The 25985-nt window shown below is 45.0% G+C and overlaps 2 protein-coding genes across 3 annotated transcripts in view; both read right to left on the reverse strand.

Moving 5' to 3' along the window:
• Nucleotides 1-6550: 6550 nt before the first annotated feature.
• On the reverse strand, nucleotides 6551-9831 carry AURKC (aurora kinase C). 2 transcript variants are annotated; one of them, XM_082676119.1, is made up of 7 exons: nucleotides 9609-9831; nucleotides 9453-9489; nucleotides 9020-9211; nucleotides 8474-8612; nucleotides 7904-8052; nucleotides 7020-7194; nucleotides 6551-6853 (listed from the first exon to the last, which is right to left on the reverse strand). In XM_082676119.1, the coding sequence occupies exons 1-7, from the start codon at nucleotides 9634-9636 to the stop codon at nucleotides 6683-6685; spliced, it is 891 nt and encodes a 296-aa protein (XP_082532245.1). In that variant the 5' UTR covers nucleotides 9637-9831; the 3' UTR covers nucleotides 6551-6682. The 2 variants fall into 2 exon arrangements, with proteins under 2 accessions (XP_082532245.1, XP_082532246.1); XM_082676120.1 differs by lacking the exon at nucleotides 9609-9831 and having other exon boundaries at nucleotides 9455-9495.
• An 11523-nt stretch (nucleotides 9832-21354) lies between these two features.
• LOC309836630 (uncharacterized protein) overlaps nucleotides 21355-25985 on the reverse strand; it is a 29610-nt gene continuing 24979 nt past the window's right edge. Inside the window, exons 4-5 of the mRNA XM_082676738.1 lie at nucleotides 25432-25575; nucleotides 21355-24546 (exon numbers count right to left, since the gene is read on the reverse strand). Coding sequence (XP_082532864.1) covers nucleotides 22919-24546; nucleotides 25432-25575 — 1772 coding nt within the window. The 3' untranslated portion in view covers nucleotides 21355-22918. The remainder of the gene's footprint in view (nucleotides 24547-25431; nucleotides 25576-25985) is intronic.

Consider the following 25985-nt stretch of genomic DNA (forward strand, 5'->3'; position numbering starts at 1 on the left):
CGCAGTGGTTGAGAGTCCACCTGCCGACGCAGGGGACACGGGTTCGTGCCCCGGTCCGGGAAGATCCCACATGCCGCGGAGCGGCTGGGCCCGTGAGCCATGGCCGCTGAGCCTGCGCGTCCGGAGCCTGTGCTCCGCAACGGGAGAGGCCACAACAGTGAGAGGCCCGCGTACCAAAAAAAACAAACAAAAAAACAACAACAACAAAAAACTCCAAAGGGTGAGGTTAAGTGCCAGCGAGCTCATGCTGCTGCTCAGGGACGGGGCTCCCTCTGAAAATGGGAAATTAGCAATAGTGGGGGTGGGGGGAGGTGTTCAGTACTGAACCCGGATTTTCACTACATAATCAGGGAGGACACAGAATAAAGGAATGGCTTCCTCGGGGTGTCTCTCAGTGTCCCTGGTGAAGTGTCCGTGAGCCTTCAGAAACAGGGTTTCTCAGCCTCTGTTCAACTGACATTTAGATCCAGGCAATTCTTTGTTGAGGAGAAGGGGAGGGAGTACGTATGTCCTGTGCAGCATAAAGATGTGTAGAAGCGTTCCAGGTCTCCACTCAATAGATGCCTGTAGCATCTACATCCCAGTTGGGACAACCCAAATGTCTCCAGACATTGTCATGTGTCCTCTGGGGGACAACATCATCCTTGAATGAGAACCACTGGCTTACAAGGATATAAATAGGGTGACGGGAAAAAGCGACTGTGACAGGGGAGGGGCCTCCAAGAGATTTCGTGATCAGGAAACAGCTGGTGAGGAGGTGGTGACTGTGCTGAGAAGGGGTAGCCATGTGAAAAGCCCAAGCACACCCACACCCACCAGGCATAGAGAACAGCAACTGCAGAGGCCCGAGGCAAGTACGTTAAGTATGTGCACAGGAAATAGCAAGACACCAGCGTGATCAGAGCAGACTGAGCTCAGGGAAAGCATGGGGAGGAGAGTGAAGGGTCAGCAGGGCCAGATAGTGGGCCTTCTTATTTTTAAAATTTTGTTATAAAATATCTAAATATGTCAAACGTTTCCTAATTTTGTGTAACCTCTTCTCATTAACACAGAATACAATCCCAATTCTCTAAAAACAGGCATGTCTTACCCTAAGCCCTGGATTTACAGCTCTCCTTTCCCTCAAACTGAGAGGTCTAAAGTGATTATCCTCAGGCTGCTGTTTCTCCACCTTGGCTCTCTTGCCCTTGTGGGCTGGATCATCCTTTGTTGAATGGGGCTGTCTTGTCCATCCTCAGGTACTAAGCAGCATCTCTGGACTCTAACCTGCTAGATGCCGGGACCACCCACACCCCAGTTGTGACAGTCAAATGTGGCTGCAGACTTCCAAATGTCTCCTGGGGACAAAACCAAGTATTGAGAAGCACAACTGTCTCAGCTTCACTCTCTTGGATCTTGGCCAGGACTCAGGGAACAAGAGACAATCATGAAGGCACAGGAGAACAGAAAAGCCCCATAACCGAGATCCTGTGGTTTAGAACAATACCTGTTGGCACTGAAGGCAAAAACCTCCCGAGGCCCCACCTGCCTCACCCTCTTCCTGGAGACCATCCCATCACTCACAGCCCTGTGGACTGGGTTGCAGGGGATACGTGAGCCAACCAGTCCCACCCAGTCAGCTCCCTGTCTGGAATGTGAAACAAGAACCTCAGACAGAGGCCAGTCTGTGCTGGGCACTGGGGTAGAGGCTCAGGGAAGTATGGGCTCAGGTGGCCACTCCTGCACTGCCTCCATCCCTGGAGCCCAGCAGCAGAGAAAGAAAAAAAGAGAAACAATATAAGTATGCAAAAAAGTAGAAACAAGGTATCTTGGGGCCCCAGAGAGCAGGGACTGGGGTAGCCACTCCTGTCACAAACTTGCTGAGGCACAAAAGCCATTTTGAAAAGACAGAGACGTGAACAAAGCCAGAGGGAAAACCAGGACAGGAGATCCAGAAGTCAGGGCATAATCCTGGTGGTTCCCAGTTCCTACATCAGTCCATCATATGGCCCAACAAGAAATTCTGCCTTTGGGCTCTGCAGAACACCCCTGTTTCCTTCCATCATTTTCTAGGAGCCAAAAAGGAACTTTATTCAAAGAGACACAGGGATAGCAGGCAGGAAGAGATGAATCTCAAAAATGACTTAAGTTGTGAGGAAAAGGGAGGAAGGGCTCCTGAGGCCGTCTTGACCAGCCAAGACAGAGCCAGAGTTTGGGATAAAGGAGGTGGCAGGTCCTCTGCACGGCAAAGTGGCAAGGCCTTACCCAGAGACACCAGAAGCCCACAGTTTTCCAGCATCACCTCCTGGTACAGGGTCCTCTGATCCAGGTCCAGCTGCCCCCACTCCTCCTGGGTAAAAGTCACAGCCACATCATCGAAGGTCACAGACACCTGGAATGTCAAACAGAGGTAGTAGCATTAGCCTTGGGATGGTTGGATGGGATCAGAGCCCGTCTCTGCATCGCTGGTAAAGGTGCAGCAAGATCAAGGCCCTAATCACTGGGTACTTCCTCTGCACTGGGCTGAAGGGGAGTGGACAATGCTTCGGACATAATACAATACAGCTATACTTTGGAGATATTGGGGGTTTGGTTCCAGACCACTCCAATAAAGCCAGTCACATGATTTTTTTGGTTTCCAGGAGCATATAAAAGTTATATTTACACTATACTGCAGTCTATTAAGTGTACGATAGCGTTATGTCTAAAAAAATAATGTAGACACCTTAATTAAAAATTACTTTAGGGACTTCCCTGGTGGTGCAGTGGTTAACAATCCACCTGCCAAAGCAGGGGACACAGGTTTGATCCCTGGTCTGGGAAGATCCCACATGCCGCGGAGCAACCAAGCCCATGTGCCACAACTACTGAGTCTGCACTCTAGAGCCTGAGAGCCACAACTACTGAAGCCCGCACGCCTAGAGCCCATGCTCCACAACAAGAGAAGCCACCGCAGTGAGGAGCCCGCGCACTGCAACAAAGAGTAGCCCCCGCTTGCCACAACTAAAGAAAGCCCGTGCGCAGCAATGAACACCCAACGGAGCCAAAAAATTAAAAATTAAAAAAAAAGTACTTTATTGCCACCTACTGTATAGCACAGGGAACTCTACTCAATGCTCTGTGGTGACCTAAATGAGAAGGAAATCCAAAAAAGAGGGGATATATGTATACGTATAGCTGAATCACTTTGCTGTACAGTATAAACTAACACAATATTGTAAAGCAACTATACTCCAATAAAAATAAAATTTTAAAAAAGGAATAAACTGAAAAGCAAGAAGGAAAAAAAAATTTTTTTTAAGTACTTTATTGCTAAAAAATGCTACCCATCATCTTGAGCCTTCAGTGAGCTGTAATCTTTTTGTGGGTGGAGGGTCTGAACTATTGTGAGAACTACCAAAATGTGACACAGAGACACGAGGTAAGTGAATGCTGAAACGCTTGCTGGACGCAGGGTTGCCACAAAACTTCAATCGTAAAAACACAGTATCTATGAAGTACAATACAGCGAGGTACGCCTATAGTGTAAGAGAGAGGAGCCTACTATGCAGGAGCCATTGGAAAATGACACAAGTCAATGGAAATGACATTGGAACTGTGAGATGCAGACAGAAAGGACTCTAGGATGTCAGAGGACTGAGTAAGTGATGATAATATCAATAACGTTAACAACAGCAGTACCTGAGCTTCACTGGTCCTACTACCTGCTGGTCCCCATGCTGAGTGCTTTATGTTGTCTCAAAGCAACTAAGTCCCTAGCTCTTAAGCCATCGTTTTCACCAGTATCTCCTGATTAAACACACTGCATACAGAGTTTTCCTTGTTAATGTTACTTCCACCACCATATTCTATACATTCTCCTCAATGTGAAATGTCCAGCAGATGCAGGACCACATCCCTATGTGACCAGAACCACTAAGTAAATATAAAAAATCCAGCCACTCCACTCTCAGATGAACAGCCCCACCAATGCAGATCTATCATTTAAATGCTCCAAGACATCGCCTCATGGTTTTTCACCTGCACTTTCAGTGCTCACATCTCTCTGCTTTCTAGCTTCATCCTAACAGCTTTCTTGAGTTAATATTTCAATTAAAGACCTAGAAATTCCTAGTAAATTGACTGGTTCATACCTAGGAACCCTGCAATATTACTCATTTCTGGTACTGGATAAACTCATATTACTGGGCACATTTTGGGCAGGTAGGTAAGGATATTAAAATTAACTAGGGCTTCAACATTGACTACCAGATGATATACGTTTAATTAATCAAAACTCTCTGGCAAGTAATCCTACAGCATCCTCTATGATTGTTTAAGGGCGCACATATGGATGGCTTTCTCTGGTTGGTTTTAAGTTGGAAGTGGGGACAAGGATTAGGGAAAGGGTCAATTATTAATCAAGTCCTGGCCATTTGGGGCCGATGTTACATAAGTCACTGTTTCTCTTCCTGGACTGTCTCTAGAGATAGGAATCTGGCTTCTGGCAAGTCTTAGGCCGGGCTAGACTCCTGGGTTGTTGATTGTAGATAAGGGACTGGATTACGGGTCAGGTTGTTTGTCAAAGTTCTATTTTTATACGCGGTCTATTTTCCATTTGCATATTCAGTCTCGCATGTTCTAAGACTGGAAATAAAGTCAGTGACGAGCCAGCTCCACTGGTCGTACACAAACACAACTGCAAAGAGAAGTCTAGCGCCTCTCTTGACTTCCACCCTGCTTAGGAGCCCTCTCCGAACCAGAAGAGAAGCAGCAAGGCCAGAAACGTGGTCCACTCACCCGCGTCGGGTCCATCCACGCCGACGCCATCATGGGACCCTGAGGCGAGAGCGGGGCCCGTAGAGGCGGCGACAGAGGCGGGTACCGCGGGCTCAGCCGACCACCACCCGTTTCCTGCCCTGGGCTGGGTGGCCGATCGAGCGGAGGCTCACCGCTCGCTCAAATGCGCGGAGGCGAGCCCTAGCCTCCTTTCTGCTCATTTGCGAAGAGCCGCACTAGAAGCGGCCACTGAACTGCTATCCCCTCCCCACAGCTGGCGTGGACGGAACAGTCGCGCGCTAATGACATCTACAGCCAATGGGGTCGGAAGTCCCTCCCCTGCGCAGGAAATACCCCCGCCCTGGGCCGTCATTGGTCCAGCGCCTGCTACAGACGTGCGGTGCACCGCCTTCTGGGTAATGTAGTTTTTTCTTAACAAACAACCGGCCTCGGAGCGCGTTCCAGAGCCGTTATTCCTCCATGTAAACGACTTAGGAGGCCCAGGGGTACTTCCCTGGCAGTCCAGTGATTAGGACTCCGCGCTTCCACTGCCCGGGACCTGGGTTCGATCCCTGGTGGGGAAATTAAGATCCCACAAGCTGCAAGGCATGGCAAAAAGAAAAATAGAAAAAAGACTTAAGAGACCCAGAGCCCTGAAACAGACCCGCCTCTTCACAGGGGACACAACTTTGGGGAACCAAGGAGCACTGAAGGTGCAGGTGAAAAAACTATGAGCCAATGTCTTGGAGCATTTTTTTTTTTTTTTGGTTGCACACAGTGAAAGCGCGGAGTTTCAACCACTGGCCCGCCAGGGAATTCCCTTGGAGCATTTAAATGATGGATCTGCAATGGTAGGGCTGTTCATCTTAGAGTGGAGTGGCTGAATAGCTTGTATTTACTTAGTGGTTCTGGTCATATAGGAATGTGGTCCTGCATCTGCTGGACATTTCACATTGAGGAGAATGTATAGGATATGGTGGTGGAAGTAACATTAACAGGGTAAACTCTAAATGGAGTGTTTTTAGTCAGGAGACACAGTGGTGAAAAAGATGCCCAAAATGATCAGAAAACATGTTTGAGCTCCTCGCTGAGTAGTCTGGATGTTTACTCTGGTGCAGTCAAGCTTATTGTAAATGAAGGGAGCAGCTGCCACAAAAAACTGCAACAGGAGGATGTAGGGGAATGTTGGAAGAAAACTCCCAAAATTGCTGCAAGCAGAGCACATGATTTCAGAAGAGGTTGAAGATACATTTATTATCAGGGATGATTTATCCTGACGCAATAATATGACAACACCGCGTAAGTGCTAGTGAATTCATTTGAGAATTGGATGGCATTGATGTGCAGTGAAACATTTTATCTTGAAGATGGCACCATGTTGGATGTCAGTAAAAAGAGAATGGACCTCTGGATTGATTAGTGTCCTGTTTTACAAATGACATACTCCTGAAAATATGGGGAAAGTGAGTTGAGTCTAGGAGCCACTGGGATAGGTGGTAGGTTATGCACCACCAGGGTGGTTATTTGCATAAAGTAGTAACTTGTTTTCAAGAAGAGTCGTTAAGTCACAAAACCTGCGGCCCAGGAAGGGCATCATTTTGGGCTGCTGTCATGGGAAACAGTTTCTACAGAAATAAAGATTCTAGGGACTTCCCTGGTAAGACTCTGTGCTGCCACTGCAGGGGGCGTGGGTTCAATCCCTGGTTGGGGAACTAAGATCCCGCATGCTGTGTGGTGCGACCAAAAATAAATAAATAAATAAATAAAATAAAGATTCTACTCAATCACACACCAACTCATGCAACTATAAAGACCTAGTACAAAATGATTCAGCTTTTATTAATTAGCAAGATGCATCTTAAAAGAGAAGAAACAAAAGACAGAGTAGATACCAGAGCCAAGGGGGCTCCATGAGCAATCACAAAGGATTAGGGGTATACAGGGCTCAGGAAACCATTTGAGCAGATGGGGGAAGCACCCTCCGAGAGTGGGCCCGGACCCATGGGTGCTCCAAGATCTGGACCAAGGGCAACCGCTCCGAGGGCTGGTATCTGAGAAGCTTGGAGATCAAGTCCTGAGCCCCCAAAGGCATTGATGGGGGAAACCTTACATCTACCTGATGAGGCCACAGAAGAAAGAGAAGTATGGTTAATTTCCTTAGTCCATTCAAGGCACTGTTCGGGATCTTAGCAGACAATCTTTGTGTGTGCCCTGGGCTACGCAGGCCCACCAACCCCCACTGACTAGCTCCCACATGAATGCCCAGAGTGTGGCCTTCCCACCTGGAGGATGCGTCTGTAGGTCTCATTATGGGAGGGGCTCTCAAAGGGCGGATTTCCCACCAGCAGCTCGTAGCAGAGCACTCCAATGCACCATAGATCCACCTTCTCATTGTATGTTCTCCCCTCAATCATTTCTGGGGGCAAGTAGTCCAGTGTCCCACACATTGTCCTTCTCCTAGAGGGCAGAGAAAGGAGCACTAAGCAGAGGATCAGTATAAGGGAAACTCCTTCCCCAGCTTTCAATGAGACAGGAGACCCTAGGAAATCCTGGCAGTCCTCTCGCAGGCACAGGAATTTGGAAACACCAAATTTCAATACAGATCAAGGTTTGAAGAAGGCAAGTACTGGGATCCACCAACTCCATATTTTAGAACTTTTTTTTTTTGGAGGTGCTGCACGTCATGCAGGATCTTAGTTCTCCAACCAGGGATCAAACCCGTGCCCCCCTGCAGTGGAAGCACAGAGTCTTAACCACTGGACCACCAGGGAAGTCCCTCCATATTTTAGAATTCTTCATACAATTATTTAGCTCACGATCCAGGATATTTTCACAAGGAAGATTTGGAACAAACTGATGGTACACCAAGAGGGACGAAGTAAATTAATTATGGTTTATTCATACAGTAAAATTCCTGGAATTATGGAGCAATGGTTCTTAATTTATTTACATGGAAAGTTATTGGTAAAGTTATATGTTAACAGAGATTAATCTCTGTTAAATGGTTGAACCACATTCTTTCAGTCTACAAATACACATTAAATATAGGCATTTGAAAAAGGTAGTATTTAAATACAAACCTAGGCTTGTATCTGGATCTTACGTGTGAAATAAATCAAACTGGATCATTCTTAACCGGCACCCAGGGTGCCACCACCTGACCTACCTTAGAGAGGGGGTGTGCACAGACCAGCCAAAGTCTGCAATCTTCACCTCACCCCTGAACCCCAGCAGCAGGTTCTCCGGCTTAATATCCCTATGAATCACCTTCTTTTCATGGCAGTAGGTCAGAGCATCTGCCAACTCCTCCATTACCTGTGTGAGCAAAGAAAAAGCAGTCTGGAAATGGAGCTGGCCATGGGATGATTATTGCTGTGATTTCCCATCTGGAGCCCCCCAAAAATCTCTTGCTTCCTATTTCTAAGTCAGTTCCACTCATTTATTCAGTGAACTGCCGTAGAGCCTTTCATGTTTCTTTCCATAAGGTAGCACACTTAGATTCTGTTGCTTACAACCAAAGAATCCAAACTTACACACACAATTTATTAATATTCTGGGGGTAATTAGGGTATCCAAATGTGAAGTTGTAGGATATAAGAGTCATTATATAAAATTTATAGACTGAAATTCAGAAATAAAGAAAAAAGCAATCTGGATACTCATGACCACCACAAGCAGTGACCCCCATCAGCCCATAGGAAACTCATGAACCCAAGCCCTCAGCCTCCCACCTCACCGTGGCTGTATGCTGTTCATCTAATGTGTGGCTCTTTTGCAGCTCCTTGTAGAGCTCACCCCTTGGAGCATATTCTAGAATCAGGTACATCCGGCGTGCATCATGGAAGTAGTTGTACAGGCGTAGGATATTGGGGTGTCTGCGCAACAGAAGGAGGAAGTGTCAAGACTCCTCCCTGAGGCCCAATTCATGATGCTATTACAAATGACTGGTCACACAAGGGGCAAATTGTGCTGGGACCAGAATAGTAACAGCATGATCTGGAAGTTTGTGAGGGGAAAATGAAACAGGCATCAAGATTCTGATGTCTGACACAGGGAGCTTTACATGGTGTAACTGGAATGAACTGCAGAGAAAAAAATCTTCATAAAGCAATTATACTCCAATAAGGATGTTAAAAAAAAATCTTCAAGGTGAAAGCAAAGGGCCTATTTGGGGGTAGTATTGGGGGAAATGATGAGTTCAGATGTCGGAGATGGAAGAGGAAACAGGAACAAGTGAAAAAAAGAACCTGTAACAGGAATCTCATACAGAGACTGTCCTTACTGTAGATGTGCCTGGATTTCAATTTCTCTGCGCAGCTGGTGTTCCAGTCCTTCCTTCTCTATCTGGGACTTGAAGAGGACTTTCAGGGCCACAATGAAATGGCTTTCCTTGAGCCGAGCCAGGTACACATTCCCAAATTTTCCCTTGCCGAGAGGACGCCCGATTTCAAAATCATCAATTGTGAGGCGCCGCCTGATAGGAGAGAAGGAAAAGAGTCTCCGTTTCGGAGGTGGGTGGAGAGTCAGGGAAACTTCATGCTCGCCTTCCTCTTTCACTTTACCCTCCCTGGGCCCCTTTCCCTTCTCAAGGGCCCTGTCAGGGTGTTTGGTCAATAACTGTCAGTCCCATGAGGCAACCTTCACACGTGGAGCTTGCTCTTCATCCCTCGGTCCCACTCCCCTTCCTTTTTCAGATACAAAACAAAAGCGCTCACACGGTTGGGATGCTGGGCATCGTTTGACCTGCTACAGCTACGGAAAAAAGAAAAGAGACGTCAACACTTTCTTCTGTGCACACCCACCCCCAACAACTGACACCAGGCCTTTCTTCTAAACCCTCTTTCTCTGGTCCTGGTACTTATCCCTTTCACCTGCGGGCTGCGCACTGCCCGACTTCATCAGTTTTCGGGAGGCTCACTAGACAAGATGGTGGTGAGGAGGACGCCTTCCTGAGCCCTGAGGAGCTGGGTGTCCAGGAAGGAGGTAACCCTCAGGCTGAGGCTCTTCCAGTCCCGACCCGCTCCCACGCAGCCTCGGGGCAGTCACTGGGCGGGCACCGCCTGCGAGCTCCCCTAAGGCTCACCTCCGCACAGACCCACTACTGTATTAGATAAGATCCTAGACAACGCGGCCCAGGCCCTTTATACTAAGTGCTCTGGCCCCATTGGCTGAGCGGGTAGTTCCTGGTTGACTCCCACTGGTTGAAATGTCTGAGGCTTAGGCAGCGTGCCCAATAGAAGAGACAGGAATGAGAGCTCCCGCCCGTGGTTGCGGGGCGGGACTTAAGGCGCTGGGCCAATGAGAGGGCAGGGCGCGGAGACAGGAAGGCGGGAGCCGGGGCAGAAAGACACGAGAGGAGGGAGCGCCAGAAACCGGAAGGGGAGAGAGGGTGGAGGGGTGTGGAGAGTCTGTAATGCAAGAAGCCTGAATGAATGAGCAAACAAATAAATCCGTGACTGAGTGACTGCTTTAACGAACTCAGTGACGTGACGGAGGTGTGACTGAATATAAACCAACCGTAGGAAGCTGCCGGGGTACGTTATGCAGTTGGCAAACTCCAGAACCACGTGCAGCCCAACTGGCCCCAGCTTGAAGGACGTGTCCTATTCAAGCCGCTCCCCAGGGTCCTCCTCAGTCACTCGCTTATGTGAGGGTCACCACTGTGGAGCTCCCCGAAATTTGTGCCTCTGTCCCCCAGTATCCTGTGGCTTGTGTGCCCTCCCCCAATACACCTGCCTCCCCCAGCCCAGGACTGCCCGGGCCACTTGAAGTGGGGGCACGGACCACAGCTGCATTCAGCCCTCCTGTCTCATGTACTTACTACAGCACAGCTGATCCTTGAACAAGCGGGATGGGGCGGGGGTGGTATTTAAGGGTGCTGACCTTCAGCATATAACTTATGGTTGGCCCTCAGTGTTACCACCAGGGTTCTTGGACTCCCTAATCAATAGAAATTGATATGAGGCCTGAGGAGAAATTCAGGTAAGGCTTTATTGGGACTCCTGCAGCAGGAGGGAGAAAACAAGTAGCAGGTTCGCTGGCTCGCTCCCTGAAGCGGGGCAGGCTGGGCCCTTAACCGAGGTGAGCCCAGGGGTGGGGCTGGAGGGGTGGCTTAGGTAATCTGCCCACCTCCTTGGTGGTGCTGTGTGCAGGGGGCATGCACAGTACCGTTTTTGCTCCCAGTACCTTGTTTTTGCTCCTGGTACCCTGCTTCTGTTCCCAGCTCCTCAGAAGTGACAGTTGGGTTTTTGGTCTTTTTGTATCTTGTTGCTCATAATTTGCCCCAATTGCACATGCACGCAGTTATTTTTAGTCCCTTATAGTTTCTTTGTATTTTGTTGCTGGAGGAGATGTTTGTCCAGGTGCAAGCACTGCAGCAAATGGTCCCACGTCCCAGCTTGTCTTATCAGTATTTGAGATTCCTCCATATCTGCGGGTCTGCATCCAGGGAGGGGTTCAAACAACCCCAAGTGGTGCAGTGCTATAGCATTTACTATTGAAAAAATCCTGCCTTAAGTGGACCTAGGCAGTTCAACCCCTTTTGTTCAAGGGTCAAGTGTATTTGTTGGACCCAGTAATCAGTTTGCATTCTGGGTCTCAAATAGTAAAACCATCCCCCATATTTATTTGTTTGGCATACACAGAAATTTCAAAAACATTTGCAATTGAATTCTTTTAGACAGGTAATAGTGTGAATTGGTGGGGAAATTTAAAAAGGAAAAAATCTCCAACTCAGAAAAACCTCTCCGAAAAGATAGTAGAGAAATAAAATAGTTTAATATTGTATAAGCATTAAACCAGAATGTGATGCACAGCACAGCTGCTAAGAGATTGCAAAGAATAAAACTCACCCTTTCATATAGCCAAACAGACACAACCCATTACATACATTTTCAAACAATAATTAGTTCTCAAGTATTGACAGCACCATTTGTTACACATAGTTCATCCTAAATTTACCTGGTAATTGGGGTGACTATCTGCTGTTACATTGGCTTTCTAGAAGGGAAAACTAACTTCTCAATTCTTTATGACAGAGGTAGTTTTGCTACTTGGAGCAAGGTGCCTGTCAAAGTTAGGCTCCTACCCTCCCACAGAAGCTGGGATGTAGGGATGCTATCTCCTTTGATGTCTTCATTTCAAAGAGATGGATTCCTAGTCTTTGAGAAAGACATTCCTGGGTTCGGAGTGTATTGGGGTGTTTGCAGAAAAGCAAGGCTAGTGTGGCTTAGAGCTGCATCTTCAGGGGTTAGAGTGGTATGAGGTAAGTTGGAGAGATAAAGGGAGGCAAATTGTGTAAACTTTGTCAGCCATAGTAACGAGGTTCTAATATGCACCTGAACGTGTTCTAAAATGTACCTGTGGGGGACTTCCCTGGTGGTCCAGTGGTTAGGACTCTACACTTTCATTGCTGAGGGCCTGGGTTCAATCCCTGGCTGGGGAACTAAGATCCCACAAGCCGTGCAGTGTGGCAAAAAGAAAGAAAAAAATAAGGACTTGCCCTTGACCAGCTCCAGGAAGACCACTTCTGAGTCCTTGGAATATCTTGACTAGTGAGAGTGATTTTTATGCTTACGCCTGTAGGTCCCACTGTATCATTATGACCAGATAATTTATGCTAACAATGTGACTCATGATGAAGGGTGGGCTTTGTATTGCCTGAGGCAGCACTACATCTTTGCCTTCTGCGGATCCCGAGTATCCACGGTAGGTCACTTAGGCGCTGCGAGCCTCGGTAAAGGAATCTGTGGACTCTGAAGCTTGGGTGACCTTCCTTTGTTGGCGATAACTGAACATGTTGTCACACATCTTTGCTGAAATTTGAGTCCCTGTGAACTGCACAGGGAGGGATCACCTGGAAGGGGTGCTTGGTTTCTCCCGGACTTTATTACACGTGCCTTCTCCGTTTGGTGATCTTGGTCTGTGTCTTTTTATTGTAATAAACTGTCATCATGAGTATCACAGCTCTTCTGAGTCTAGTGAATCCTCCTAGCAAACCACCAAGCCTGAAGGTGGTCTTAGGCAGCAAAGAACCATGAAAGTTTCCCTGAAAAAGAAAAGTTATGACCTAGGTGGGTATTCTGGTAAAGGCTTCCCTAGGGAAGTGCTATTTGAGGTGAGATGTGAAGGATAAGCACTCACTCACTAGCCAAAGTGGGTAAGGAAGAGCCCTAGAGAAGGGGAGAAAATGAAAAGAAACGGAAACAGGAAGTGGAGAGAGAAGAGCAGTCAGACACATGCAAGAGAAAAGGCAGTAAATTAGGCACATCCCTTACCAGGTAAGACCCCATGGACGGGCTATGTTAAGGATTCGGTTTTTATCCCAAGAGTTAAGGAAAGTCATGAAACACTTTAACGGTGTGTGTGTTGGGCAGGTAGCAGGGAGTGAGATGCATCATCTGAGTTTCATCTCTGGTTACACTGTGGAGAATGGATTGAAGAGGAAACGGGTAAAACAAGACCTAATTACTAAACAGAATTAGAGGTGATAAATGATGGTATTATGGTCTAGGAAGGAAGTGGTGGATTACAGAGAAGAGGATAGACTTGAGAGGCATTAAAGAGGCAAAACTGGCAACTTTGCATGTGGGGGATGAGGAAACAGAGGTAACCAGGCTGAGTAAGGGATTTTTTTGTTTTGGCCATGCTGCGTGGCATGTGGAATCTTAGTTCCTCAACCAGGGATCAAACCTGTGCCCTCTGCAGCGGAAACCTGGAGTCTTAACTACTGGCCCGCCAGGGAAGTCCCCTGGGATTTCTATCCTTGGTAACCAAACAGTGCCATGTAGTGTAGAGGCAAGACTAAAAGTGGATCAGGGGCTTCCCTGGTGACGCAGTGGTTAAGAATCCGCTTGCCAATGCAGGGGACACGGGTTCGAGCCCTGGTCCGGGAAGATCCCACATGCCACCAAGCAACTAAGCCCGTGTGCCACAACTACTGAGCCTGCGCTCTAGAGTCCACGAGCCACAACTACTGAGTCCGCATGCCTAGAGCCCATGCTCCACAGCAAGAGAAGCCACCGCAATGAGAAGCCCGTGCACTGCACTGAAGAGTAGCCCCCATTCACTGCAACTAGAGAAAGCCTATGCGCAGCAACAAAGACCCAACGCAGCCAAAAATAAATTTAAAAAACTTAATATTTGATTTAAAAATAAAAAAATAAAGACATGGCCTTATCTCATTCTTTAAGAAAAATAAAAGTAGATCAGAATCAGGGAGAAGTGGAAGCCACTTTAGGAATCTTTAAAAAGTCAAGTGGAGAATGAGACATCTTTGAAACATCCAAGTGGGGACAGTAAGAAGAAAATCAGGGGTTCAGGTCTAGAGCTCCAATAAGTCAGGACTGGGAAAATAAATTTCAATTTGTTCAAAGTAAAGAAGATAACTGAAGCCAAGGGTGCAGATGAAGCCTTGGGAGAGACCACAGAGTGAGAAAAAGGCCTATGAAAAGTATTTAGAAATTTCAAAACTGAATGGGTGACTAGAAGTGGATGAGTTAGCAAGTTAGAAAAAAAGAAAGAGGGAGAGAGAAACCCAGGAGACTGATGTTACAGAACCAAAGAAAAAGAGTATTTCAAGAATGGAGGGGTCAACAGGGTCAAGTTCAGTTTCAAGAAAGACAAGGGCTTAAATTTTTTTTCTTTTTTTCGGTATGCGGGCCTCTCACTGTTGTGGCCTCTCCCGTTGCGGAGCACAGGCTCCGGACGCGCAGGCTCAGCGGCCATGGCTCACAAGCTTAGCTGCTCCGCGGCATGTGGGATCTTCCCGGACCGGGACACGAACCCGCGTCCCCTGCATGAGCAGACGGACTCTCAACCATCGCGCCACCAGGGAAGCACCAAGGGCTTAAATTTTATAAACATGGGAGTCACCACCAACCTTGCCCAGAGTGGTGTAGAGGGTGGGACTGTACCAAGGAGGTTCACAATGTAGGGAGGCTTGGGAAGTGGAGAAAAATAGAAGAGGTAATGGTGAAGTGCAATAATCGCAAGGAAAGGAAAATAGGTCCAAGGGGACTCCTCAGTTAAAGGGAGAGGGAGGAATAAAGAAGTGAGATGTGGGATAGAGAGTGGTGCCTGACACTCAAGGCCATGTGGGAGGACGAATCAGAAAGAGTGAAGGACAAAAGAACATGCAGATGAGAAGGAGGCTTTAGGCAGCTGAGATCACAGGCACAGCAAACATTGGGCAGACTACGATGGGGAAAATGTTGACGATTGCTTAAGTGATTTCAGGTTTCAAGGAGAGAGAAAATGAGGAGAGCACATCAAATGTGTATGAAGATTTATACCTAAAATCAAGAGCATGAAATGGAACTAGAATGAGCAATAATAAGCAGAAAGGTTGAAAGACCACGTGGCTACAGATGCCATAAGGGACAAGGGAGGAAAGTGATGAGGATGCCTGTTAACCAGGAGGTGAACAAGAAAACAAATGATGTAGCAGGACTCGGGAGACAGCACACAGAAAGGCGTTTCTTCCTTCACCTCTCAGAAAGTTGGAATCATACAGGGAGACTATCTGAAGTTGTCATTAATGAATTTGTGGCCCCCAGTTAGCCACACTTGGTCATTGTCTGAAGTGTGTGACCTTGAGAAGGGAATCTGGAACCATCTTTCTAAAAGACAAACACCTGGGGGTGGAGGTAAGTGGCATCTTACTAACACCTTGGCCTGTCAAATACCTGCTATTTGCTCACCTGGACAGCCTCTCCTTGGCATTGTTCTTTCCTCTGTCCAGGACTCTCCACACCGTTCCAATTTAAAGATTGCATCTGGCTGGGTGCACTGACACCCTGGTTTCTGGAAATGCCTGATTTGCTCTGTTATATTCCTAGTATTTATCCTCTCATTAACGCTTTCAGGCAGTTTTAAAATGTAGGATTTAGTATCCTGATATGAGGCCAACAGATGATTGCCGTTGAAGAAATACAGTTCTGTAAGATGAGGTCACGCCATGCTCCACAGGGTCACATGGGGACGCACTAGTGTGGAGTCAGCGGCAAAAGGATGGAGGCGGAAGTGTAGGCAAAGACTGTGTTGTCATTTTCACTGGGAGCAGTGGGCCAGGGGAAGCAAGCAGGCTAAGTAGGTTTAGGATTAGCTAGCTGGGATAATTTCAGCACAGTTCAGAGTGCAGGGGCTGTCCTTAGTTTCCTGGGATCTAGGGAAGGGTCTTGAAGCATGAGAACTTGATAAAGGCAGTAGTAGTGGGGTCTGGACTCTGGAATGGCTGGTTTGCATTTAAAAGGCACACCCAGTGGGGAAACTTATCTGGAGGAATCAGCTAGCTCTAGGAGGAGCAGTCTCTACAGGATCAGCAAGGTCCCAAATGTTAGAACTTCAGAATAAAAGCACATACTTTAACACATGGATATCCAAAACAAAGGGAAGGAGGAGTGGCCAGGAATTTTCTAAAAAGTCTTCCAGCAGGTAAGAACCAGGTCAGGAAGTACCAACAGGAAGTCAGACCACAGGGCCCATGGCACTGACACTGCTCTGAGGGAGGCATAGTTGCCCATCTACCATTTAGACCTTTAACTGTGAGGTGTGTAACCTACCTGTGAGCAGATTACAAATCTTTAACCCTCAACTCTCAAGGATGACATCATTGAGCATTCCAGAGCCGCACCACCCCCCCATCCCACTGAGACAGGAAAGGTCATCTGCAGGCCAGAGTGTGAGTACAAAGGGGAGAGGCACATACTCCCAGAGACCAGATTCCTGTAGGGGTCCAGCACCATGTCTCCAGCAAGGGCCCTCCCCGCTGGAGCCACCAGCTCCCACTCTCTCCAAGTGAAACTCACACATAGATCATGAAGGCGACTAAGCCTGAAACGAAGTCTTTTAATTAAATCTTGTCAGGTGCACTGAATGATGCACATGTTCCTTATTTCTCTCTTTGTTGAAGACAGAGGCAAACAGCATCAATAGCAGGAACAAAGAGACAAGAAATTGTTGACTTACGTGCTATAGGAACACACAGCATTGATCTGGCATTTACATCTTTATAGATAAGGGTAAGCAAGCAGTGGGTGTATTTGCAAGTCAGACCACTTGAAGCCATGTATCTGTATATATATACACACACAGAAATACATATATATTAGGTCTATACACATTTATATACATATATATGGCCTCAAGTGGTGTACATACATACATACATATACGTACATATATTAATATTGGGAAGAGATAAGGAACTTTGTCACCAGACTGCCTCTGTACTTCATCATCACTAAATTAAATCCTGGCTAGTTTGTTAAGTTCTACTTTGGCTTACTGATTTTTTTTTTTTTACAACAATTTCACCTCAGAGTTATGACTCACTTTTTGTTGTAGGAAACTGTATTTGCTTAATGTTTGTTACAGAAGTCTGAATTAATCGGCATCTTAGTACCATTTAAGTCACTATGAAGACGTAACACAGCAGGCCTGAGACTGCTATTCTCTTGAGCTTGCAAGGTTCACCTCTGCAAGGGCTGGGGTTTGGGACCTTAGATTTTGGGAGATTTCCCATCATTCCCACAAATGACGAGTGGCTCAGTGTGCCCAAGTTTTTTGTTTAACTGTGTGGCTTAATGCCAAAGATCTATCTATCCTTCTAGAGGTCTAGAATTTGGTATGTGCTAGAGTGTCCCCAAGAAACCCCGGGCACTGGGTCTCTAATTAGCTTCCCCAGTAGACATTTCAATCTATTGCCGTTAACTCCTTGATGGAGCTTAAATTAGGCCCGTCCTGTGTGACTTCCCTGAGACAGGACCACTGCAGATTGTCCCTGGTTTCCTCTGGACTTCAGTCCTTGTGCCTTTTCCCTTGGCTGAGTTTGCTTTGCACCGTTTTGGTGTAATAAAGCACAGCTGTTGACTGTAAAAATACGCAGAGTACTGTGAATCAGCAAATTACTGCAACTGAGGGTGGTCTTTGATGACCCAAAACAATCATTCATTATGACTATGATCTGGCCATAAAAGCTTGTGTAGATTTTCTTCAAGGTCAACGTATGTTCTATACGGTGCCAACTATATACACAGCTTTGTGTAAACACTGTGAGGGAGCCAAACATTATAATATAAATCCCCTGCTGCATGTAGCCATTCACTAGAACACACATATACTGAGTGTCTACTAGGAAAAAAAGAACAGAATGGGACAGTGGCTGGATGTGGGTGATGATGAAAAAATGGCTGCAAAGTGTGTCTGGCTTGGGCAACAAGCAGAAGACAGTAGGATTCACGGAGAATCCAGGCACCTTAAACACAACTCTGAACAATCTACAGGTCTCAGTTGTAAGATCTGTTCTCAGAAATTCTTGTGGATACCAGGCTTTTCATTTCTCCAGTTAATCTAGGATTTCTATCCCAACATCAAGATAAACCACCAGAGAACCATGACCTTGGACTATACAGTTTTGCCTGTTTTCTCAGAGTCCTTCTTTGGCATTATAAGCTAGGCAAAAATACAGAAGATGTATAAAAGAACCAAATGGAAATCAAACAACTGGAAAATTCAAAAACCAAAATGAAAACTTACTGGGTGAGCTCAATAGTAGATTATATACGAGACAGAAAGAAACCAGTGAGCTCAAAGGGAGATCAATGAAAGTTAATCAATGTACGGAACAGAGAAAAACAGACTGGTGGAAACAAAAAGATGGGAGCCTGAGGGTCCTATGGAACAAGAATGTGAGAATTATCATTCACGTTACTGGAGTCCCTGAGAGGAGAAAAAGTGTGGGGTTGAAAAAATATTTGAAAAATAACTAAAAATCTCCCAAATTTGGCAAAGAGCATACACCACATGATTCAAAAAGCTGAGAAAACACCAAACAGGATAAACCCTAAAAATGCTATGCCAGGACACATCATAAACTGAATATTATAATAAAAAACACTTTGAAAGCACCTGACGGAAAGGATGCCTTTCAAATAGAGGAACAATGGGTTGAAAGGCAGGTTTCTCATCTGAAACCATGCTAGACAAAAGGAGATGGACAGAAGAAAAAACAGACATGTTTTCTTTTGTCCTAGAAGAACTGTGGACCCCAAGTCTTATGTCGCACAAAAATATCCTTCAGGAATGCAGTGAACATAAAGACATTTTTAGATGAAAAAAGAAAAAACATTTGTTAACAGCAGACATACCCTAGAAAAAAGGCCACAGGAAATTTGCCAAACAGAATGGAAATGTTAACAGAAGACTTGGGACTTCAAGAATGGAGAAACAACAATGGAATGGTAAAAGTAGAGGTAAACAGACTATGCTTCTCACGAATTTTGTGGGGGGGGGGGGAATAAAAAACTAAGTTGAGGCAAAAATTACAATATCCAATATAGTTCTCAGTATACAACGAGAAAATACAATTATATTAAGAATAGGGAATGTAGGTGAACCTAATGGAATCAAGGTTTCTATACATCAAAGTGCTAAAATGCTGGTACAGTCTGTGATAAGTTATGTATACATAATACAATACGTAAAGAAAATTAAGATATATACTCAAAAACATTACAGACGTATCAAATGGAATTCTAAAAAATATTAAAATAACCCACAGGAAATGGGGTGGGGGAACCCAAATAATAAAAACTGGAAAACAAGAGAAATAATACAAAGGGAACACACACAAAAAAAAGATTAATAAAATGGTACAGTTAAGCTCTAACATATCAATAATTATTTTAAATTTAGATGATCTAAACCTACGAATTAAAAGTGGCATAATGGATTAAAAAAAAAAGTATGACCCCAACTACATACTGTCACAAGAAACTTACTTCAAATATAATGATGTAGATGTTAAAAATAAAATTATGGAAAAATATAGACTACAAACATTAATAAAAAAATGCAGTAGTGGGCTTCCCTGGTGGCACAGTGGTTCAGAGTCCGCCTGCCGATGCAGGGGACACGGGTTCATGCCCCGGTCCGGAAAGATCCCACATGCCGCGAAGCGGCTGGGCCCGTGAGCCGTGGCTGCTGAGCCTGCCCGTCTGGAGCCCGTGCTCTGCAACGGGAGAGGCCACAACAGTGAGAAGCTCACGTACCACAAAAAAAATAAAAATAAAAATGCAGTAGTGACTATACTAATATCAGATAAAGTATGCTTCAAAGGCAAGAAAATGAACCCCTTTATTATGATTAAAGGGTCAATACACCAAGATGACATAGCAATCCTATATGTGTATGCACCAAACAACAGAACTTTGAAATACATGAAGCAGAAACTTACAGAACTTGTAAGGAATAGACAATTTCTCAATTATACTTCAGGACTTCATCATCCCTCTCTCTGCAACGGACAGAAATACTACACAGAAAGTCAGCAAGGATGTAAAAAATCTGAGCAATAACCCCAACCAAGAGGATTGTGCAGACATTTATAGAAACTTCACCCAGTAACAGCAGAATACACATTCGTTTCGCGAAGCCTTACGGAACAAGATATACCACACCCTGGGTCATAAAACAAACTTCAACAAATTTAAACAAACCAAACATGAAACAAGTAATAAATCAGTAACAAAAGATACCAGAAAATGCTCCAAACAGTAGGAAATGAAACAATATACTTCTGAATAATACATGGGTGTCAGAGGAAGTCTCTAAGGGAATCAAGGGATATTTAGAACTGAATAAATTGTAATGAAAACTTGTGGGATAAGGCTGGAACAGTGCTGAAGGAACTTTATAATACTTAATGATCCATTAGAAAAGAAAAAAAAAAAGTTTCAAATCAGTAATCTTAGCATCCCTCAAAAAATAAAAAGAGCAAAATACAACCAAAGCAAAGTAGAAGATATGATATCATAAAGACCTGAACAGAAATCAGTGAAATTAAGGACAGAAAGGTAAAGGGACTTCCCTGGCGGGCCAGTGGTTAAGACTCTGTGCTCTCAATGCAGGGGGCATAGGTTCGATCCCCGCGGGGAACTAAGATCCCACATGCTGCGTGGTGTGATAAAAAAAAAACCAAAATAAAACAAACAAAAAAAACACCCAGAAAGGCAATAGAGAAAAATCAATAAAATAAAGTGCTGGTTCTTCAAAATGATCAGTAAAATTGGTATATGTCTAAGACTGACAATGATTAAAAAGAGAGGTGACATATTTCCAAAATCAGGAATAAAATGCGATGTAAGTACAGACCCTGTTGCCATTAAAAAGATAATAAGGGAATACTCCCAACAAGTCTCCAAATAAGAAAAGTTAGATGAAATGAAACATTTCCTTGAAGAGGACCAACTATCCAATTTATCCAATATGAAAACAGATACTCTGAATAGTTCCATACTTATCAAATAATATGTAACTAAAAAGTATCCAGAAAATCTCCAGGCTCAAATGGTTCACTGGAGGATGTTATGAAACATTAAAACAACAATTAAAAACAATTACATAGTCTTCCTAAAAAACAGAACTTGGGAAGCCACTATCACCTTGACACCAAAACCAGACAATGACAGTAGTTAAAAACAAGCAAAGAATGACAACTACATATCATCAATCAAGAGATTATAGGAAAACCTGCTCAAAAAAATATAATCAAATGGAATGCTTTAATATATATTAAAAAATTTATACTCCACAACCAAGTGAGGTTTATTCCAAGGATGCAAGGCTGGTTTAATATTCAAAACTCAATGTAATACACTATATCAACAGGCTAAAGAATAAAAACCAGATGATCACATTAACTGATGGAGCTAAAGTATCTGCCAAAATCCAACATTCATTCATGACAACAAAAATCTCAGCAAATTAACAGAGGGAAACTTTCTAGACTTGACAGGAAAACTCTATGGAAAAAAAACAACCTTACAACTAACATTGTACTTGATGAAAAACTGACCATTTTCCCCCTAATATCAGAAACCAGTCAAGGATGTCCTCTCTTACTACTCTTACTCAACATCATACTGAGAGTCCTAGCTAAGTGCATAAGAAAAAGAAATAATACGTATACAAATAGGAAGAAAGAAAACTATTTGCAGTTGACATTTCTATGCAGAAAATACCAAGGATTCTATCCAAAGAAATGGCTAGAAATAACTGAGTTCAGCCAAGGCTGCAAGATACTAAAATATCACCCCCCAGAACAATTATCTTTCTGTATGCTACTAAAGATTATGTGGAAATGAAAGTTTAAAACAATGCCAATAGGGAATTCCCTGGCAGTCCAGTGGTTAGGACTCCTCGCTTTCACTGTAGGGGGCCTGGGTTTTATCCCTGGTGGGAGAACTAAGATCCCACAAGCCTTGAGGCCAAAAAAAAAAAAAAAAGCCATTTACAAATCACTAAAAAAAAAACACCCCAACAACCTAGACATAAACCCTAAAAAAAATGTACAGAACCTGTATTGTTCAATATTACAAAATGGTAATGAAATATCAAGAATTACTTAGATACATGAAACACCATACCATGTACTGTGTTCATGGTGCTGCTTTTAAACAAACTGCTCTACAGGTTTAAATCAATTTCTATAAACACATGAGCAAGGTTTTTTTGCATCCTAAGATTTATATGGCAAGTCCAAGGAACTAGAAAGCGGAGTTAATTTAAATAATAAAAGTATTCACTTTACCCAATTTTAAGATTTACCGTATAGCTACAGAAATTAAAGAACAGATTGAATCAATAAAAAGTCTGAATGTTTGGTGTTTAAAACCACCAAAAGAACCGTTTGTTTTTTAAAAAAACCAAAGCCTGAAACAGTCTTAACTGGTGCAATAAAACGTGCCTGTGTGTCATATGTGTATCTTTATCTACTTAAATACCTGGCTTCAAGTGTCTAACTCTCTCAATACTGGACAGCAACGAATGTATATATAAGACACATAAAGGGTCAAGGCCCTTTGCCTGTGAAATAACATTCCCCTCACCCCAAGTAAACTAAGGGATCCATGACAAAGTGCCATAACCTTGACAGAGAAGTCTCAAACTATGTTTGCATTTCATTTTTTCATCTAAGTTTCCACCTTCGTTTTATAAAAATTCCTGAGATAACACTACAGTGTAAACTAAGGGAAAAACGTAGCTAAAGTTTTCCTTAGTGCACAATAAACACTGGTCTCTCCCTCACAGATGAACTCTCAGATGTAGAGTAAGGCTCTAGGCTGGGTCAATTCCTACAATGCGTTTTTACACAACTACTGATGATCCGTGACAGGTTTTCTCACAGAGAAGATACTTGTGGGGTTTCTCTTTGGTATGTACGATCAGATGTCATGGTAGGTGTTTTCTCCTGCAAAAGATTTTCCTCGGTGTTTACATTCAAAAACTCTTTCCCCAACAGGAGTTCTCGGAGGGTGACTGAGGTTTGCCCACTGGTGAAGGTTCTTCCTACATCTGTCACACTGACAGGGTTTCTCCCAGTATGAATCCTTTGATGCTGAGTGAGGGATGAGCTACGACTGAAGGCCTTTCCACATTCACTGCACTTATAAGGCTTCTCTCCCGTGTGGATGATGGCATGTCGAATGAGGTTTGTGCTCCAGCAAAAGGACTTCCCACACTCCATGCATTCATAGGGCTTCTCTCCACTGTGAATCCGCTGGTGCCTGGTGAGGCCTGATCTGCGGTTGAAGGCCTTCCCACACTCCGTGCACTCAAAGGGCTTCTCCCCAGTGTGGATGCTGAAGTGCCGAATGAGGTCTTTCCTGGTGCTAAAGGCTTTCCCACATTCTTTGCACTCAAAAGGTTTCTCTCCAGTGTGGGCCCGTTTATGCAAGATAAAAGTGGAGCAGTGGGTGAAGGCCCTTCCACATTCAGTGCACACAAAAGGCTTCTCCCCAGTGTGAATCCGCTGGTGCCTCTTGAGGTATGATCTGTGGTTGAAGGCCTTCCCACACTCGAGGCATTCAAAGGGTTTCTCCCCAGTGTGGATGACATAGTGGTGAATGAGGGCTGCGCTCTCACAGAAGGCTTTACCGCATTCACTGCACTCGTAGGGCTTCTCCCCAGTGTGAGTCTGCTGGTGCCACACGAGGTATGACTTGTGTTTAAAGACCTTGCCACATTCAAAGCACTCATACGGATTCTCACCACTGTGAATGATGTGATGTCGAAGGAATCCTGGCCTATGTCGGAAGACTTGCCCACATTCTTTGCACACAAAGGGTTTTTCCCCGGTGTGTCTTCTCTTATGTAAGACAAAGTTGGAGCGGTGGGTGAAGGCCTTTCCACATTCATTGCACTTGTAAGGCTTCTCTCCAGTGTGAATCCGCTGGTGTTGTGTAAGGTAGGACCTGCGGTTGAAGGCCTTCCCGCACTCTGTGCACTCATAGGGCCTCTCCCCGGTGTGGATCATGTGGTGCTGGAGGAGGTGTGTGCTCTTAATAAAGGTTTTCCCACACTCTGTGCATTCATAGGGCTTCACACCAGAGTGAATCTTTTCATGTCCAGCAAGAAGGTGTTTCTTGTTAAAAACTTTCCCACATTCACTGCATTTAAAGATACTTTCCTCTTCCTGAATCATGTGGTCATTACCAGATCCACATGAGTCATGGTCATGGACAGCACCTCCTGCAGGGACCAGCTCCTCTACAATCCTTGAACACACACCACCAGCTGTCCCTAAGCTGCCATGTTCAGGACTCATTTTCTCAGGAAGCTTCTCCCTCTGGGGGTCCATCCCTGGTCCCAAGTGTCCTTCCTGCATTTCCAACAGCCCATCCTGATCCTTGGTTTGTCCGAACTGGGAGTCCCCTGGGCCTCCTTGTATTAGTTCCTGGATAGAGGCTCCCTCATATAGGGTTGGCTCACAAGTGGTAGGTTCTGTGGTCTTGGGTTTTCCTTTGTCAACTGAAAGAAACCCAATAAACAAGGCCCATTAGTAATACCAACAAGGAAGAAACAAAATCGGCATTTCAGTGAAAAAGATAAAGATGAAAACAGTGCCTCTGTGTCTGTTTTGCTACCTCTGAATCTCAACATTGTAACTTCTTTCTTTCTTGGTCATTAGACTGCTGACACCTTGAAAGCCGGACCCAGTAAGAGAGTCTGCAATGGACATAACGCCACAATTTCACAGGCTTGGCTGGACAGAGTAATAATGCCTCTGTGGGCTTTCAGTTTCCTTTAATCGAAGACATTCCATGTTGCTGTAAGAACACGAGGAAAAGGGAATTCCATAATGGTACAGTGGTTAGGACTCTGTGCTTTCACTGCCTGCCAGGCCCAGGTTCAATCCCTGGTGGGGGAACTACAATCCCGCAAGCCAAGTGGCACGGCTGAAAAAAAAAACAAAACAAAAAACCCACCAGGAAAAGGCATCTAATGCAGCCCTGATAAAGGACAGGAAGTGTATAATGCCAATTCAACTATCTCCAAAGAGAAGTATGGTCCTTGCCCCAGCTCTAAGGAAGTAACCTGTAAACTGGGTATCTCCAGAGAGACAGGCATGTCTTTGTTGTTCATGGTGAGTCCCTAGGGATGTACATGATACTTTACGACAACAGATGACTCACTATGGGCCCCTAGATAGTTTATGCTGAAGAGATGACATTAGGTCTGGGTAAGGTCTGGGCACAGCAGAAAGACCAAACGTGTAATTAGAAAGCTGGGGCTTTGAACCACGAGTTATCAGCTGGATCTCTGGAAAGGGAAGAAGGGTGGAGACTGAGTCCCATGTACCATGACTCAATCAATCATGCTTCTGTAATGAAAACTCAACAAAAATCTGGATACCGAGGCTCTGGTGAGTTTCCTGGGTTGGCAACACTCCGTGCACATACTGCCAGATATCGATTCCAGGAGGTAACGAGACGCCGAAGACACGGAAGCTTCGTGTCTGGAACACCTCCGGCCCCTCTTCTACTCTGCATCTTTTGCCTGTAACAAACACGATTTGTGAGCATAACAGGTTTTAGGGAGTTTTGTGAGTCTCCTAGCAAATCACTGAACCTGAGGGTGGACTGGGAAACCCCTCAACTTGCAGATGGTTCACAACACCTGGGCAGACTTGGCAGTCCTGGAGTTCTGTATTTCTAACCTTGAGTTTGGCTAACTGTGTGCAGGAAGAGACCAGGGGAGTCCTACTGGCACCACTGGAGTTGCCACAGAGAGGAGGTGGGAAGGACACTATAGCCTTAGGGCACAGAATGTACAAAGGCCCCCCAGGCCATGAGGATGGTATTGACAAGAATCCAGGGAAACTGATTCCCATGGTTTTGACTTGGGTTACAGTGAGGACTCCCAGGACAGGGCTCATAAGGCAGGAGGTGAGCAGGACTGGGATGGAC

This window comes from Grampus griseus (assembly GCF_964374135.1).
Source record: "Grampus griseus genome assembly, chromosome: 19".
Taxonomy (NCBI): Eukaryota; Metazoa; Chordata; class Mammalia; order Artiodactyla; family Delphinidae; genus Grampus; species Grampus griseus.